Below are 16,582 nucleotides of genomic sequence, written 5' to 3'. Positions count from 1 at the left end.
CCTCACCCTCCTCCTGCAGTGGTTTGTCCTGAACGACACAACCAGCGGGCGGCTGCACCTGCGGCTGGAGTGGCTTTCACTGATCGCCGACCCAGAAGCTCTGATGGAGGTGAGTGTGGGGTGTCAGTGCTCCCTAAAGGAAAGGTGTGTGGGTGTGGTGGGGCGGGGGTGGGACTTGTGGCAGGGCTGGTCCGTGTGAGAGCTGTGTGGAAGGGGGCGGGATGAAGCCCCCAGATCCCACTCCCAGAATCGTCCAGCCAGCCCCACCTTCTGCAGAACATGTCCCTCAGCCTCATCTCCACCCAGGGCAGCTCATGACCTCTCAGCAGACAGCCTCTGAGCATCTCAGGAAGATGGGGTCCTCAAAAGCTGTTAGTGCCGGTCAGTCCAGTTCGTGGGGAAGTCCCCCCCGCCCCGTGTCTGACTTGAATCTGTCCTGCTGCAGTTGTAGACTCCGTCTCAATCAAAAGCTAGGTTGTGGGGAATCTTAGGGCTTGTCTGGAGTGCAAGGGCTGGCTGGCTGGCTTTCCAAAACCAGTCTGTGTCTCCTGATGCTGCAGCACCTAGTGAGGGTCTGTGTCTGTCTGTAGGACCAAGGTGGCCTCTCAACTGCCATCCTCGTGGTCTTCTTGGAGAGTGCCTGCAACCTGCCGGTGAGTGGTGACATGACCAGTGTCACACCCTGCCTTGTGCCCGTCACTTGCAAATGTCCGTGTGTCATTCATTTATCCTGTCCTCGTGCTATAGAGAAACCCTTTTGACTACCTGAATGGTGAATATCGAGCCAAAAAACTCTCCAGGTTCACCAAGGTAAGTGAAAGCAAGTCGCTGCTCCTTTTCCCCAGAGTGACCACAGCCCTGTCCCCTGGGTGATCATCTGTGCACCCACAGCCTACGGATGACAAGAGTGCCGTTCATTAAGTCTGCTGTGTGCCAGGCACTGGGCTTTACAACTCGTCCCCCATGTTGATTATGCCTGAGTCCCATGATGAGTGTGTCTGTTTTTGTTGCCATCTTACAAGTAGCACCCAGAAGGTTAAGTACCTGGGTCATAAGTTAAAGAGCCAGAACTTGACCATTTCCATAGCCCCAGGGAACCAGGGCCAGCTCCCGGCCTCTTGTCATTAACTTGGAACCTCTCCTGGGGTTAGCCCTATCCTGGTGCTTGCACAGTTTTGGCAGCCCAGTGGCCCTGGGAGCACCACAGTAGCCTTCTCTCAAAGGGAAGCAATCGGTTGGTCCCAGATCCCACTGATGCTCTGGGAGTTGGGAGGTAAGGTGGGGTGGGGGGTGGTCTCAAGCCAGTGGTGCCACTTTCATTGTTGTGGATTTGCCCTTCACAGAATAAAGTCAGCAGAGATCCTTCTTCCTATGTCAAGCTATCTGTAGGCAAGAAGACACATACGAGCAAGGTAAGACAGCGTGGTATGTAGCCATGGGACAAGGAAAGGGGGCGCCACACCTTTTTAAGGAGAGAAGAAAAGGGAAGGGAATTAGAGAATTGAATGCTTAGTAGGTGCCAGGCTACATTCTAGACAGTTTGTCTTCAGAACAACCTCACAAAATAGTTCTATGGTTTAAGAATCTGAGGGTCAGGGGCGCCTGGGTGGCTCAGTCATTAGGTGTCTGCCTTCGGCTGAGGTCATGATCCCAGAGTCCTGGGATCGAGCCCCGCATTGGGCTCCCTGCTCCACAGGAAGCCTGCTTCTCCCTCTCCCACTCCCCCTGCTTGTGTTCCCTCTCTTGCTGTGTCTCTCTCTGTCAAATAAAAACATCTTAAAAAAAAAAAAAAAAGAACCTGAGGGTCAGAGATGAGTGACTTGCCCAAGAGCACGAGCTAGAAAGCAGCAGAAATCCTGTTGGTCCCCGCCCCGGGAAGTGAGCGCTGGTGCTGCTGGTATGCTTTTCAGCCCCTGCACAACTTCGTGGGAAAGCTCCCTTCTGGCCTTTGGGTCTGGCTGCCCTGCTCTAATGCCTCCCCTAAGCTGTAGTGTGTGGGGTCTGATCCCCGGGCGGAGGCGGAGAAGGCTCCCAGTGATAGTGGGTGGCCAGCTGAAAGCAGAGGGTGCCAGTATCCTGCGCTGCCCATCCTGACCCTTCAATGATCTTTCTCTCTTCTGTCCCCAGACTTGTCCCCACAGCAAGGACCCAGTGTGGAGCCAGGCGTTCTCCTTCTTTGTGTCCAACGTGGCAGCTGAGGAGCTGCACCTGAAGGTTTGAAGTTGGGCTCCTGGAACAAAGCTAAGAAGTATCTAAGCCAGGAGGGGTGGGGAGCTTGATAATTCACCTTGAGCAGGTTCTCCCAGCAGTAAAGTCAGCCCCTTTTGTGTGGGAGGGGATACAGAGGCCCCACATCTTCATGAGGCTGGTGCCCAAGGGCAGTGGGTAAGAGGCTGTGGAAGGACAAGCCCTCAAGTCCCTTGGCTCTCCCTGCAAGACTCTTTCAAGTTGTTACCCAGTACCCAGAGTGGCCTGTGTTGGGATCATCCCAGGACCTTGATGATGATGTACTTCTTTAAAAAAATAATTTAATCTTCACAAAAGATCTGTGGAAAAGAGATAGCTTCTTTATTTTACACAGAAGCAAATAGAGGCACAAACAGTGACTTAGTCATGAAAGCTTAAACAACAAATGGCAGAACTGGGATCTTTTAAGGCCCTCAGCCCATCAGTCCCTAAAGCCCCTGCGACCCTGAGCATCTGACACACTTGCCTCATAGAGCTCCTAACTGTCTCTACCCTGACTGCAAACGGGGGACAGATCTGGTCCTAGTCCTGGGTTCTCAGAACAGGACCAGAGGCCAATAGAAGCACAGTACATGCTTACTGAAGTGAACTTAGACTTGAATGGGGCCCAGAGAGAGGTGATGGCGGGTGTGGGGCTTGGTTCTCCTGTTTTGTGACTGGCCCCCTGCCCAGGTGCTAGACGATGACCAAGAATATGCTCTGGGAGTGCTGGAGTTCCCCCTGTGCCAGATTCTACCCTATACAGACCTCACCCTTGAGCAGCGCTTTCAGCTGGACCACTCAGGCCTGGACAGCCTCATCTCCATGAGGCTGGTGCTTCGGGTAAATCTCTCCTCCTGTTCCCCAGGGTACGTGAGGGGTGGAGCTCTGGCCATGGAACAAGGCGGACTATCCCAGCACTAAGTACCTGCTCTGTGCTGAGAAGCTAGGAAATTCATAGTTTTCATCAACTTTGGAATATTGTCAGCTTCAGATATTGCCTCTCCCATTCTAATCCTTCATTCTAGAACTCCTACACTGGACCTTCTCCCCATCTCCTCTGTCTCCACCTGACCTCACTTTCATATTTTCTATTTCTTTATCTCTTGGTGCTACATTCTGATTTCCCCAGATCTGTCTTCTAGACCACTAATTCTTTTCTTTACATATTCATGGTTTTTATTTCAAAGGCTGTTTTTTATTTCTATCTTTTCCAAATCCACTGTGTCTGTTTCTAATTCCATCTTTAATCATCTGAAAATACCTATGCTATAATGTGTGTCTGTGAATTCTATTATCTGAAGATCTTGAGAGTGAGATTTTGATACTTGCTGTATCTGTTGATGCTTTTTCAGGGTGACTCATTTCTACGTTTGGTGACGGACTGCAAACATATGTTGAGTGTTCTTTTGTGACCTAGATTGAGGTTGCTTGCTTCCAAGGAGGTTCTGTTTTGCTATAATCATGCACTTTGGGGGCATTACAAACTAGGGTCCATTCTTAGGTTAATTTTTAAATTTTAGGTTTCAAGATTCCACAGGTATAAATATGAACCAAAATTCATATAAGACAGTCCTGTCAGGTGCCATATTCTCAGAAAGTATTCAGTTCCCCCAGCAGAGTACAGGCAGAGATGGATATATTTCTTAGCAGTCTTTCCTTGGGGGGAAGGGGGGGCATGGAATGTTTATCCTAGACTACTTTTTTTCCCTAAAGAGACGCCACCTTCATGGTTCCGACTTCAACTCTCAGCCTTACATTGACCTGAGGCCTCTTCTCCTAATTACCCCTTGGATTTTTCAAGGTTGATAAATGACCCTAGGAAAGCTTAGCCTTTATTTTTCAGTAACCCTAGGGGTTTTCCTTATTTTCTTGTAACTTTGGCTATGCACTTAAAAAGGATGTTTGTTTCATTTTATTAGTCATTCTTAATGAGGCTTTTCAGAATATTTGATGACTATAGTGCTAGAAATGGAAGTCCCTAGAAATGGTCTTGATGACAGGGGGAATGAGAAACACAATGGCTGAGGTTTGAAACTTTGGTTATAGGAGCACAGAGGTGTGTGTGGACAGGAAACACATTTTAGAGAAAGCAATGGTGAATAGGGTGACAGCTGGAAAGGGCCCTATCCAGAAGCAGTGTGTGATATATGTGAAGGTTAAGGTAGAGGTGTAGATTCTGGGAGTCCTTTGCATAGAGGGACAGTACATGCTTTAAGAATGAGCCAGGTCTCCACCAGCCAGTGTGAGTGGGGGCCAGGACTGAGTCCTCATGAAGACTCACTATTGAGGCGTAGTAAGGGAAAAAGAGAATAATTGGTTACAGGGACCCAGGGGCAGAGAGAGGTTAAGGAAGATATGGGGGTGGGGTGGGGAGAAATCCATTTGGTTGGGCAGTCAGAAAGGAACCATTTCCCAGAGGTTAAGATGAGAGCAGAGGAGGAGAAAGTGGATGTGGGAGGCCCAGCCCATAATCCTGTCATCTGCTTACAGTTCCTGCGCGTGGAAGAACGAGAGATGGGGAGCCCATACACAGGACCTGAAGCCCTAAAGAAAGGTCCTCTGTTCATTAAGAAGGTGGACACCAACCAGGATCCCAAAGCCCCATCCCAGGGAGAGTGCCCTGCAAATTTGCCATGCCCCCCAGATCCTGCTTCTGATACCAAAGAAACCTCCAAGAGCACCATGACAACCACCAGGGCCACTATTGTTGCCACCAAGCCCATGCCCCAAGAGACAGGCCCAGAGCCCAAAGGCAAGGACAGTGCCAAAGGGTTCTGTGAGCCCTTGGGGAAGAAGAGGAGTTCAGCCACCATCTTCCTGACTGTCCCAGGCCCCCACTCTCCAGGGCCCATCAAGTCACCCAGACCCATGAAATGCCCTGCCTCCCCACTCGCATGGCCGCCCAAGAGGCTGGCTCCCAGCATGTCCTCGCTCAACTCCCTGGCCTCCTCCTGCTTTGACCTGACAGATATCAGCCTCAACCCTGAGTATGCACCTCTCTGCTTAATCTTGTCTACAACGACCTGTGTGAAAAATACATTCCTGGATGGAAGAGTAGATATACAAACTCACTTTTCTCTGCAAGTTCTGGTCTTTTACAAAGTGGCTTCATGAGAGGCAGCATGGTATATGCTAGAAACACAGGGCAAGGGAGAGAAAGAGAGCAAGTGCATTCCCGCGGTAACCAGGTGCTGGGCTTTGTTTGTTAAGGTTCCTTACGACAGAAATATTTCCTGGATTCTCAAGTGTACTGGGATGATATGGAAAGCTTAGAGTGTGGAAACAGATCATCAATGGCTGCCATTTATTGACTATGAGCTTAGCATGTTATTTAATTTCATCTTCACAATTACCCTAGGAGATAGAAGTTAATATCATAAAGGTCGAATAACTCACCGAAGGTCCCACAGGAAATCATGGTATAAAGGCAGATCCCATTCCAGGGTTCATGTTCTTCCTACTGTGAAGTGGGATGATTACATGTGAATGGATGGAACTGACTTCTGACTGAAAGGCACCTCAGTGAGAATTACTAACGCACATGGCTCTATGTGCCTAAAGCAGGGCGTGCTTCTGTCTTAGGGGCTGGGGGAGAGGCCAACACCCGTAATGGCAAGGGGAGTGACGAGCCCTTTCCTCACAGAGGCGGGGAGCTCAGGCGGCGGAGGCTGGGTGAGGTGCAGCTCACCGTGCGTTACGTGTGTCTGCGGCGCTGCCTCAGTGTGCTCATCAACGGCTGCAGGTAACGGGGGGCTGGGGCTGGGGCTGGGGCCGGGGGACCGAGCGAGTGGAGGTGCTTGAAGTAACGGTAGGGGTGGGCATCCTAATACACTAGGAAGGAGTGAGGTGTGAAGGCGGCATGCGGTGAATGACAAGGTCCTCAGTGACGCCGGTGGGCGGGCTCCAGAGCCAAGGGCTTCGTTTAAATATAACCACTGCAAAAACTGTTTGAGCGGACTTGGAGCCAGTACCTTTTCTCAAGTGCGAATCTCCAATTTCCTTTAGATGGGAAGTACTTGCTCTACTCCGGGCTTTAAAAAACACGTGTTTTCAAAATCCTGCATCTGATGTTTTATCCTCCAAATTTGCAGACTTTTGCTTTTTGGTCATCTAGACAACAGGGCGTTTTTATCCACAAGCCATCTCAAGCTGAATGGCTAGTACAGCCTTCTCCAAGAGTCCTTTCAGTGTTTCAAAACTTTTTTCTTTAATGTCTTTGAAACCAAATCAGAAACCTGACACCCTGTACCAGCAGTGGGGCTGATCCCTATGTCCGTGTCTACTTGTTACCGGAGAGGAGGTGGGCAAGTCGTAAGAAGACCTCAGTAAAACGGAAGACCCTGGAACCCCTGTTTGATGAGACGTAAGTGAACCAAACTGCCCTGCTTAGAGTGTCTTATCATTCAAGTATTTGCTGAGTACCTGTTGTGTGCCTGGCAAGCCTGCCCGATGCTGGGAAGGGCTAGGTCTGTGGGCCTCGGGATAACACAGTCTATGCCTTCATGAAATTTCTATACATTAGTGGGAGAAAAGGACTGCCAGGGCAGTTTAGCAAAACAGCTACCAACTTTTCTTGCTCATAGAGGCTAAAATGTTTCTGATTATGAACTGCTCCCTACTTTTTCTCTTTAAATGAAGCCTCTTTAGCACTAAAAGGATTTAAATCTGACCAAATATGTTTTCTTTGACTATTTTAAAGTAGCAGTTAAAAACAAACATATCTTAAATCCGATACCTAAAATTTCTTCTGAAGCTCCAAGCTCTGTGGCCTGTCTTCCCTTCTGCAATAAAGCGTAAGTGGCAAGTGAAACAGATGTCCTCCCCTGACTTGTCCACCCATGTGCTTGGGTACACAACTGACAGATCCTAATCACATTTCTTGCTTTTGATGGGTCTCGTATAGCAAGTCTTACGTGAAATATTCTGTACCTTGAGGTCAACTGGAAGTCAAGAAGTCAAAATTTCATTATTGCTTCCTTCTGCTTCAGAATCCTAACAAAAGCCATTTCTAACCAGCCTGGGAAGATAATATACCTGATAATTTTGATTTCCTCTTATCTTGGTCAGTAGTTACTCATTTTAAATAAGAGTTATATTGAGTCCTCTTTGGGCCTTGTCTAAGAACTAATACTTTCCTTTAAGAGCTTCACTTGGAGTTCACTGATATCAAGAAAGGGTGTGGGAAAGAGAATCTATTCATTATTTATTGAACACTTTATGCCAGGCACCATCCTATATTCTAGAGCCACACAAGTAAAAGACTTTGCCCTCAAATAAAAGGATTTCACAGTTGCTGTGTGGGAACACAGGAGGGAGAGGTTTGACATTTGGCTTTTGTGACAAACCTGATCTGTTTGTTAGTAATTCTCTCTCAAAATTGTAAGAGTAAGATATGACCAGGTTATCTGGAGGGCAGACTTGGCAACCTCCACCCTCACGATAAACCTAGAAGTAAGGAGCCCGGAGACCTCTTGTGAGTACATGACCCATATTAAGACACATTATAATTAAAGTGTCAAAAGTTAAAGGTAAGGGGAGAATCTTAAAAACAGCAAGAGAAAAGCTTGTTACATATTAAGGGAACCCCTTTGGACAATCAGCAGATTTCAGGCCAGAAGGGATTGGCACAATATAGTCAAAGTGCTGAAAGAAAAAACTTCCAAGAATACTCTATCTGGCAAAGTTGTCATAAAGAATTAAGTTATTACCACTGGACTGGCCTTAAAAGAAATGTTAAAGGGACTTTGTAAGCTGAAAAGAAAGGGTGCTAATTAGTAACAACACATATAAAGGTATCAGTCTCACTGGTAAAGGTAAATATATAGTAAAGGTAGTGGATTAAAAAGGTAGTGGATTAATCATGCATAATGCCAGTGTGAAGGTTACAAAACAAAAGTACTAAAAATAACTATCACCACAGTAACTAGTTTTAAGGGATATAAAAAGATATAAAATGTGGTGGGGCTGGGTGAAAGCTTTAGAATGCTTTCAAACTTAAGATATTATCAGCTTAAAGACTGTTCTGTGTAAGCCTCAGTGTAATCACAAAGCAGTAACCTATAGTAGGTACACAAAACTTAAAAAGAAAGTAATCTAAGCATACCACTAAAGAAAGTCATAAAACCACAATGGAAGAGAGCAAAAGAAGAAAGGAATAGAGAGGGACTACAAAACAGAAAACAACAAAATAGCATTGACTACTATTAATATAAATTAAACTCTCCAATCTAAAGATACAGAGTGGCTGAAAGGATAAAAAAAACAAGACCCATCTATGTGCAGTTTTTAAGAGATTCATTTCATACACAAACTGATAGTAAAGGGATAGAAAAAGATATTCCAAGCAAATGGAAACTAAAAGAAAACTGAGGTAGCTATACTTCTATCAGACAAAATAGACTTGAAAACAGCATTACGTAACGATAAAGAAGTCAATCCACTAAGAGGATATAACATTTACAAATATTTATGCTCCCAACATAGGAACAGCTAAATATATAAATCAAATATTAATAGACCTAAAGGAAGAAATAGCAATACAATACTAGTAGAGGACTTTAATACCCCACTTATATCAATAGTAGATCATCCAGACAATCACTAAGGAAATATCAGCCTTAAATGACCTGTTATACCACTGGGATTTAACGGATAGATACAGAACATTTCATCCAAAAGCAGAATATACACAATATAAGTTCTTTTCAAGTGTACATGGGACAGTCTCCAAGATAGATCATATGTAGGTCACAAAACAGGTCTTTAAGAAAATTGAAATTATATCATGCATCTTCTCTGACCACATGGTATGAAACTAGAAATCAAGTACAAGAAATAAACCAGAAAATTCACAAGTATGTAAAGACTAAACACCATGCTACTGAACAACCAACCGGTCAAAGAAGAAATCAAAAATATCTTCAGACAGATGGAAAATACAACTTGCCAAATTTGTGGAATGCAGCAAAAGCAGTTCTAAGTGGAAAGTTCACAGTAATAAATGCCTACATCAGTAAACAATAAAAATCTCAATCTCAGCTTATACCTCAAGGAACTATAAAAAGAATGAAGAAAGTCCAAAGTTAGCAGACGAAAGGAAATAAAGATCAGAGCAGAAATAAATTATAGAAATAGAGACTAAGACAATAAAAAAGATCAATGAAACTAAAAGTTGGTTCTTTGAAAAGATAAAATTGACAAGCCTTAGGCTAGACTCATCAAGAAAAAACACAGATTCAGAAAGGAAAGAGGAGACATTATAACTAATACCAAAGAAGTACAAAGGATCATGAGACCACTATGAACAAAATTATATGCTAACAAATTTGACAAGCTAGAAGAAATGGGTAAATTCCTAGAAACATACAATCAAGACTGAATAATGAATAGAAAATCTGAACAGAACAACTACTAATAAGGAGACTGAATCAGTAATCAAAAATCTCCCAACATGGGGGGGATGGGTTAGCCCGATGATGGGTATTAAGGAGGGCATGTTCTGCATGGAGCACTGGGTGTTACACGCAAACAATGAATCATGGAACACCACATCAAAAACTAATGATGTATGGTGATTAACATAATAAAATTAAATTTAAAAAAAAATCTCCCAACAAAGTCCAGGACCAGATGGCTTCACTGGTGAATTCTACCAAACACTCAAAGAATACCCATCCTTTTCAAACTCTTCAAACAAACAAACAAAAAACAGAAGAAGAGGGAACACTTCCAAACTCATTTTACAAGGCCAGCATTACACCCTAATACCAAAACCAAACAAGGACACAAGAACAAATTACAGGCCCTCTATGAACATAGATGCAAAAATCTTCAGCAAAATATTAGAGAGCTGAATTCAGTAATATATTAAAAGGATCATACATCATGATCAAGTGGGGATCCCAGAATGCAAGGATTATTCAGTATCCATCTGCAAATCAATATGAAACATCAAATTAGCAAAAATCGTATGTTCATCTCAATGGATGCAAATAAAACATTTGACAAAATTTAGTATCCATTTATGATAAAACTGTCAACAAAGTGGGTATAGAGGGAATGTACGTCAATGTAATAAAGGCCACAGGAGACAAGCCCACAACTAACATCATACTGAGAGGTGAAAACCTGAAAGCTTTTCCTCTAAGATCAAAAACAAGACAAGGATGCCTACTCTTGCCACCTTTTTAGTTTTGGAAGTCCTAGTCAGAGCAATTTAGCAAGAAAAACAAAAGGCATCCAGATTGAAAAGGAAGAAGTAAAAGTGTCACTGTTCACAGATGACATGACATTATAGAAAACCCTAAAGATTCCACCAAAAAACCATTAGAACTAATCAACAAATTCAGTAAAGCTGCAAGATACAAAATCATATACAAAAATCTGTTGCATTCTATACACTAACAATGAATTATCAGAGAAATTAGAAAACAATACCATTTATAGTTGCATCAAAAAGAATAAAATACCTAGGAATAAATTTAACCAAGGAGATGAAAGATCAATACATTGAAAGCTGTAAGACATTAATGAAAAAAATCGAAGACAACACAAATAAATGGAAAGATAGTTACTGCTCATAGAATGGAAGAATTAATGTTGTTAAAATGTCCATACTAGGGCGCCTGGGTGGCTCAGTTGGTTGGGCGACTGCCTTCAGCTCAGGTCATGATCCTGGAGTCCCGGGATCGAGTCCCGCATCAGGCTCCCTGCTCGGCGGGGAGTCTGCTTCTCCCTCTGATCCTCCCCCATCTCATGCTCTCTCTCTGTCTCATTCTCTCTCTCAAATAAATAAATAAAAAATCTTTAAAAAAAAAAAAAGTTCATACTACCCAAAGCAATCTACAGATTTAATGCAACTCTTTCAAAATTCCAATGGCATTTTTCACAGAACTAGAACAAATCCTAAAATTTGTATGGAACAACAAAAAACCCAAAGCAATCTTGAGAACAAAGCTGGAGGCATTACACTACTTGATATCAAACTCTGTTAAAAAGCTATAGTAATCAAAGCAGTATGGTTTTTGCATAAGAACAGACACAAAGATCAATGGAACTCAATGGAACAAAATAGCTCAAATAAACCTGCACATATATGGGCAATTAATTTATGACAACAGTCAATATGACAACTTATGGGAAAGGACTGATTCTTCAATAAATGGTGCTGGAAAAACTGAACAGCCACATTTAAAGGAATAAAACTGGACCACAATCTTACATCATACCCAAAAATAAACTCAATATGGATTAAAGACTTAAATGTAAGACCTGAAACCATAAAACCCCTAGAAGAAAATATAGGCAATAAGCTCCTCGACATTGAACTTGATGATTTTTTGAACTTGACACCAAAAGCAAAGGCAACAAAAGCAAAAATAAATGCAACTAGCTCAAACTAAAAAGTTTCTACACAGCAAAGAAAACTGTCAACAAAATGAAGAGGGAACCTACTGAATGGAAGAAAATATATGCAAACCATTTATCTGATAAGGGGTTAATATTCAAAATATCTAAAGAACTTACACAATTCAAAAGCAAAAAAAAAGTCTGGTTTAAAGATAGAGAGCCTGAACAGAAATTTTTCCAAAGAAGACATACAGATGGCCAACAAACACATGAAAAGGTGCTCAATATCACTAATCATCAGAGAAATGCAAATCAAAACCACAATGATCTATCACCTCATACCTATTAGAATGACTATTACGAAGTATTGGTAAAGATGTGGAGAAAGGGAACCCTGGTGCACTGATGGGGGGAATGTGGTGCAGGCACTGTGGAAAACAGTACAGAGTTGCATCAAAAAACTAAAAATAGAACATATGATCCAGCAATTCCACTTCTGGATATTTATCCAAAGAAAATGAAAATAATTCAAAAACACATACATACTCCCATGCTTGCTGCAACATTATTTACAATAATAGAAAAGGCATGGAAGCTACCTAAGTGTCCACTGATGGATGAATGGATAAAGAAAATGTGGCATATACACAGTGGAATATTATTTGGCCATAAAAAAAAAATCTTGCCATTTGCAAAAACATGGATGGACCTTTAGGGTATTAGGCTAATATGTGGAAATCTAAAGGAAACAAAAAGCCCATAAAGGATAGCAAAAAAACAAAAGATGCCAAGCCCGTGGATATAAAGAACAGATTGGTGGCTGGTGTTATGTGTGTGTGTGGGGAGGGTAGAGATAGGTAAAGGGGGTCAAATGGAAAAAATTTCCACTTATAAAATGAATAATGGGGATATAATGTTCAGCATGGTGACCATATTTAATAATACTGTATTACATATTTGAAAGTAGCTAGATCCAAGAGAATGGATCTTGAAAGTTCTCATCACAAGAAAAAGTTTTTATAACTATGTATAGTGATGGATGTTGACTTACGATGATCATTTTGCAATATATACAAATACCAAATCATTGTTAAACACCTGAAACCAATGTTCCCTTACCTCAAAAACAAAAACATACCTAGAAGTAAGGATTCCAGTGGCCTCTTGTGAGTATATGACAAAGCTTATACACTAAGATTCCTCTGCCTTACTCCACAGGCAGAAGGGGGAAGGGCCACTATTTTCTATGAAACTCCATTGCAGCTGACTCTTCAGCATCCTAGTCCTTAGCTGGTCAGAAAAGACAACGGAGGTAGGGGTGGAAGTGGTCCTATGAGCAAGCACTGTTGAGAGTGAGAAGGGGCAGCTGAAAGAAAGGCAGCCAGGGTAGGCTCAGAGAAAGTAAGAAACCCCAAAGCACAGTAGTACAAGGCACTTCACAGGCAAACAGCCTCTTAATATGTCCACGGCTTGTGATTAGCATAGGACTGTGATTACCTGTAATAATGATGCACTGAATATCTGTTATGAGCCAACTGTTCTGCACGGTCCCCTAAATAGTCTATAGCTTCTGTTTTAAAAGTAGGAAAATGGATCAAACACTTCAGATTTTCAACAAAAATGATTAAAATATGTAAATGTAAAAAAGAAGTAAATCTCACTTTCTGACTTTTTGCATCTTAAAGATTTGAATTTTTTGTTCCCATGGAAGAAGTAAAGAAGAGGTCACTAGATGTCGCAGTGAAAAACAGTAGGCCACTTGGCTCACACAGAAGGAAGGAGCTAGGAAAAGTAAGTACAAGAGGGACTCTTGGTACTCTGTCCCCTGGCCCTCTAAACTGGAGGTCACTGGTGGAACACCCTGCAGAAATCCTGATCACCTGGGTGTTACCAGTGGCTTCAAGGATGTTAGAGCCTCACTGGGAGGTTTTTGGGTGTGTGTGTCTTAACATTGTTGAAAGTAGAACAGATGTGTACATTAACATAAATACTGTCTTAACAAACTGGAGAATCTATCCAAACTCATTATTGCACCAGTATTTGAACATCTATTAAGTATTGTTTTGATAAATATAGCACCGTGTGAAGCTTGGGTCTCATTATGTCAAGATTTTTGTGGAGATGGGATTTTACTTTAAGTAGAAGTAGAGAAAATAGAATCTTCAGGAAGATGCCAAGGACAGACAAAAAGAATGACATTTGTACAATACTTTACAGTTGTATTTTAATAAAGACCTTCTTTTTAAGATCCTGCTTCTATGGTGTAGGTGAAATTATCTTCATTTTTACACAGTTGAGGCAACTATGGTGTCTTGCTTAAAATTACGAATCAGTTCATGAGTAAAGGCAAGTTGTTCTCTCTTTCAGTAACATTTATAAATTCTGAGGTTTAACTCCAAAGAGCAGTTCACCTTTTCCCAGTACACTGAGGTCAGTGTCTATATTGCCCTTCTGGAGAGGTTCCATGTTGAGAGCTAAAAGAAAAAGAGTCCCTGCTCAAAACTGAAACCCAAGGAGGCCCTTTTTACGATCAATTCCATTTGTCCCAATATGTTTCCATTTAATGCAGTTTTTGGAAGGAAACTGATTATTTGTGTTTGTTTAGGTACTGATTGACTTATCAAAAGAGGATCTGATTAAGGGCTTCTCACAATGGTAAGTGAGCCCTTTCATCTGATCACATTAATCTGGTACTCAAGACACTGTCTCCGACAGTTGCACATAATCTTTCTCCAGAATTCTTCCTTTTTCAGTACATGTCCACTTCTTTGCTTATCAAGGAAGGAGACACATTACAACCTATACTTAAGGCTTTTCTGCCTGCAGTTCTCACTTACCTAACAGACCTCTGTAAGCTCTAGCCTTAATCCTGGCTGGTCAACTTACAAAGGGGTGGGTTCTCCCTGTCCCCCAGGGGCCTAGGCTGGCTAGAGGAGGCTGCTTGGCCTGATGCTGCCACCACAACACACTCTCGATACTAACACAGTCCAAACCCAACTGTCTTACAGGTATGAGCTGACTCCAGATGGACAGCCCAGAAGTTGATAAGCACCCTCACTACCTTTACAGTAAAATGTGTACATATGTATATTTTGTAATTTAAATCAGAACAGCCATTTGAAAATATATGCATACATTTTTGTGTGAAATTTAAGTACATGACTGGATAATATTAGGGAGAGGTAAATGTATATAAAAGCAAGTACTGTTCTCTCTCCGTTGGATTTAATTGTTCAAATCCAGAAAGAAATGGGGTATTCATACTTAATAAATTATCAGAACCTCAGTGGTGATTTTTTTATGTAGGTAATTACACACCATATAACTTGGGATTTGCCCAAATGTATGTGTCCAAAGTGTCCTGTCTCAGACATAAGGGGTGAAGGAGGTCTGTTCCTGGAGCAACTACCAGTATTCCTGGGAAGTGACTGACCAAGGGAAGAGGCTTCTTTTATGGGAATAAAAAATGACCCACACTAAAAGTGCCAAAAGCCAACACTACCTAAACCCTTCTGATCCTTCTGCCACCTCTGGTACTTCGCTGCTGGGAAATTTGTTCCTGTATCTACTGTAGAACTAACATGTACTTTTCTGACGGCAACAATGTTATAGTGATATACCTAAATACCCTGAGTTAAATACTCCAATGTGGGATGGCCTGGCCCCAAACTCCAGCACATGGCCTCATTTCCATAGGAAAAAGCAAACCAAACCCGAAGCCCAGGTCTACATCTCCACTCCCACAGCAGAGCATGAGAGGATGCTGCAGAGTGTTAGTGCCACAGGAAGAAGGAGCTTCTTGCCTGTCTCTCAGATGGTTTGGCAATTTTATTCCACTTTTCTAAGACATGGCTGGTTCACCTAAATAGCATTTAAAAGCAAAATATGTAAATTGCACAAATGCCTCTTTTGCATTTCAAACTTTATAACACCAAATATTCTTATCCTCTCTGATGTTATCCTAGAGTTCGCATCCTTTTCTCTTCACTCAGGCAACAGCCCCTGCCATCAGTTTCCTGGTCCCCTCCCCCACACTGCCTTCACTGCTGCTTTTCTGAAGAATGGTAGCATCTTTAAGTTTCTGTTATGTTACTCTCACTTATAAATTATCCATGATTTCCTGTTTTCTAGAAGAATAACACCCAATCCTTAATTTGTCCTTTAAACCTAACAATCTAGCCCCCAGTGTTTTACAACTTTATGTGCAGATGCTCTATTCCAGAATAGTCTATGTATCATATCCTGCCTACTCAAATCCTATCCTCTTCAAAAGCCTTGTCTCAAAACCCACCTCTATTGTGCCAGTCCACACTGAAATGGCCTTTCCCCCACCTCCTACAGCATTTACTGTCAATGCTGTGTATTTTTTAATTCCCTGCCTTGTAACATTTAATTATTAGATACCTATGAAGATCACATACTAGGCAACTACGCATATTGTTTGAAATTTAATGTTTGTTTACTGTCCATCCAGTTGAAGTTACTGTAATTGATTTTCAGCCCCCATCATCCAAGACTATGCTAAGTACATGGTAGATGTGTAATAAAATTTGTTTCTGCTAAGATTTCTATTTTGAGTGACAAATTCTTGTAACAAAAATCAGGCAACTGATGCCTGTCCTACTTCACAATGGCATTGGAATGTTTACTAAATACATGTGCCTTGAAAATGGTAAAGCATCAGAGACGTATAAGGGAATGCATCATGTATCACATCCTGAATATTAGCAACCCTAAAACAACTTCTGGTTAAGATGGCCAACAAGTGAAAACCTATCCCTTCCTCTTCCAAACACAGAGAAAACCTACTTAAACCAGGAACAGCATTTATTTTAAACATGGCTGATTAAGAAGTAACACAGGTAAATTTCCTGGTGATGGTCCAAAGAGGAAATTTAAAGCAGTGTACAGGAGTTGTAGGGGAATTTAAGTGTTGACAGGAACCAGAATTTTAGCATACACTGACAGAAGGCAAGGCTTATGTAAGGGACAAGAAGCCTGAAAA

General features: G+C 42.2%; 1 protein-coding gene across 4 annotated transcripts in view; it reads left to right on the top strand.

Moving 5' to 3' along the window:
• Positions 1-16,136, top strand: part of ESYT3 (extended synaptotagmin 3) — a 50,815-nt gene extending 34,679 nt beyond the window's left edge. For 2 of the 4 annotated variants that reach the window (XM_064587319.1, XM_045903687.3), the window contains exons 12-23: positions 20-109; positions 591-653; positions 748-810; positions 1,344-1,412; positions 2,128-2,214; positions 2,920-3,069; positions 4,720-5,216; positions 5,873-5,971; positions 6,461-6,592; positions 13,263-13,368; positions 14,183-14,232; positions 14,586-16,136. In XM_064587319.1, the coding sequence (XP_064443389.1) occupies positions 20-109; positions 591-653; positions 748-810; positions 1,344-1,412; positions 2,128-2,214; positions 2,920-3,069; positions 4,720-5,216; positions 5,873-5,971; positions 6,461-6,592; positions 13,263-13,368; positions 14,183-14,232; positions 14,586-14,622 (1,443 nt within the window). In that variant the 3' untranslated portion in view covers positions 14,623-16,136. The remainder of the gene's footprint in view (positions 1-19; positions 110-590; positions 654-747; positions 811-1,343; positions 1,413-2,127; positions 2,215-2,919; positions 3,070-4,719; positions 5,217-5,872; positions 5,972-6,460; positions 6,593-13,262; positions 13,369-14,182; positions 14,233-14,585) is intronic. The other 2 variants (XR_010410362.1, XM_064587330.1) reach the window with 2 other exon arrangements.
• Positions 16,137-16,582: the final 446 nt, after the last annotated feature.

The sequence above is a fragment of the Mirounga angustirostris genome, unplaced genomic scaffold, assembly GCF_029215605.1.
Source record: "Mirounga angustirostris isolate CCGP_5_RB_7025 unplaced genomic scaffold, mMirAng1.0.hap1 SCAF_1, whole genome shotgun sequence".
Classification (NCBI taxonomy): Eukaryota; Metazoa; Chordata; class Mammalia; order Carnivora; family Phocidae; genus Mirounga; species Mirounga angustirostris.
Note: the sequence above shows the minus strand (reverse complement) of the source record. Positions and strands in the feature narration are given on the sequence as shown.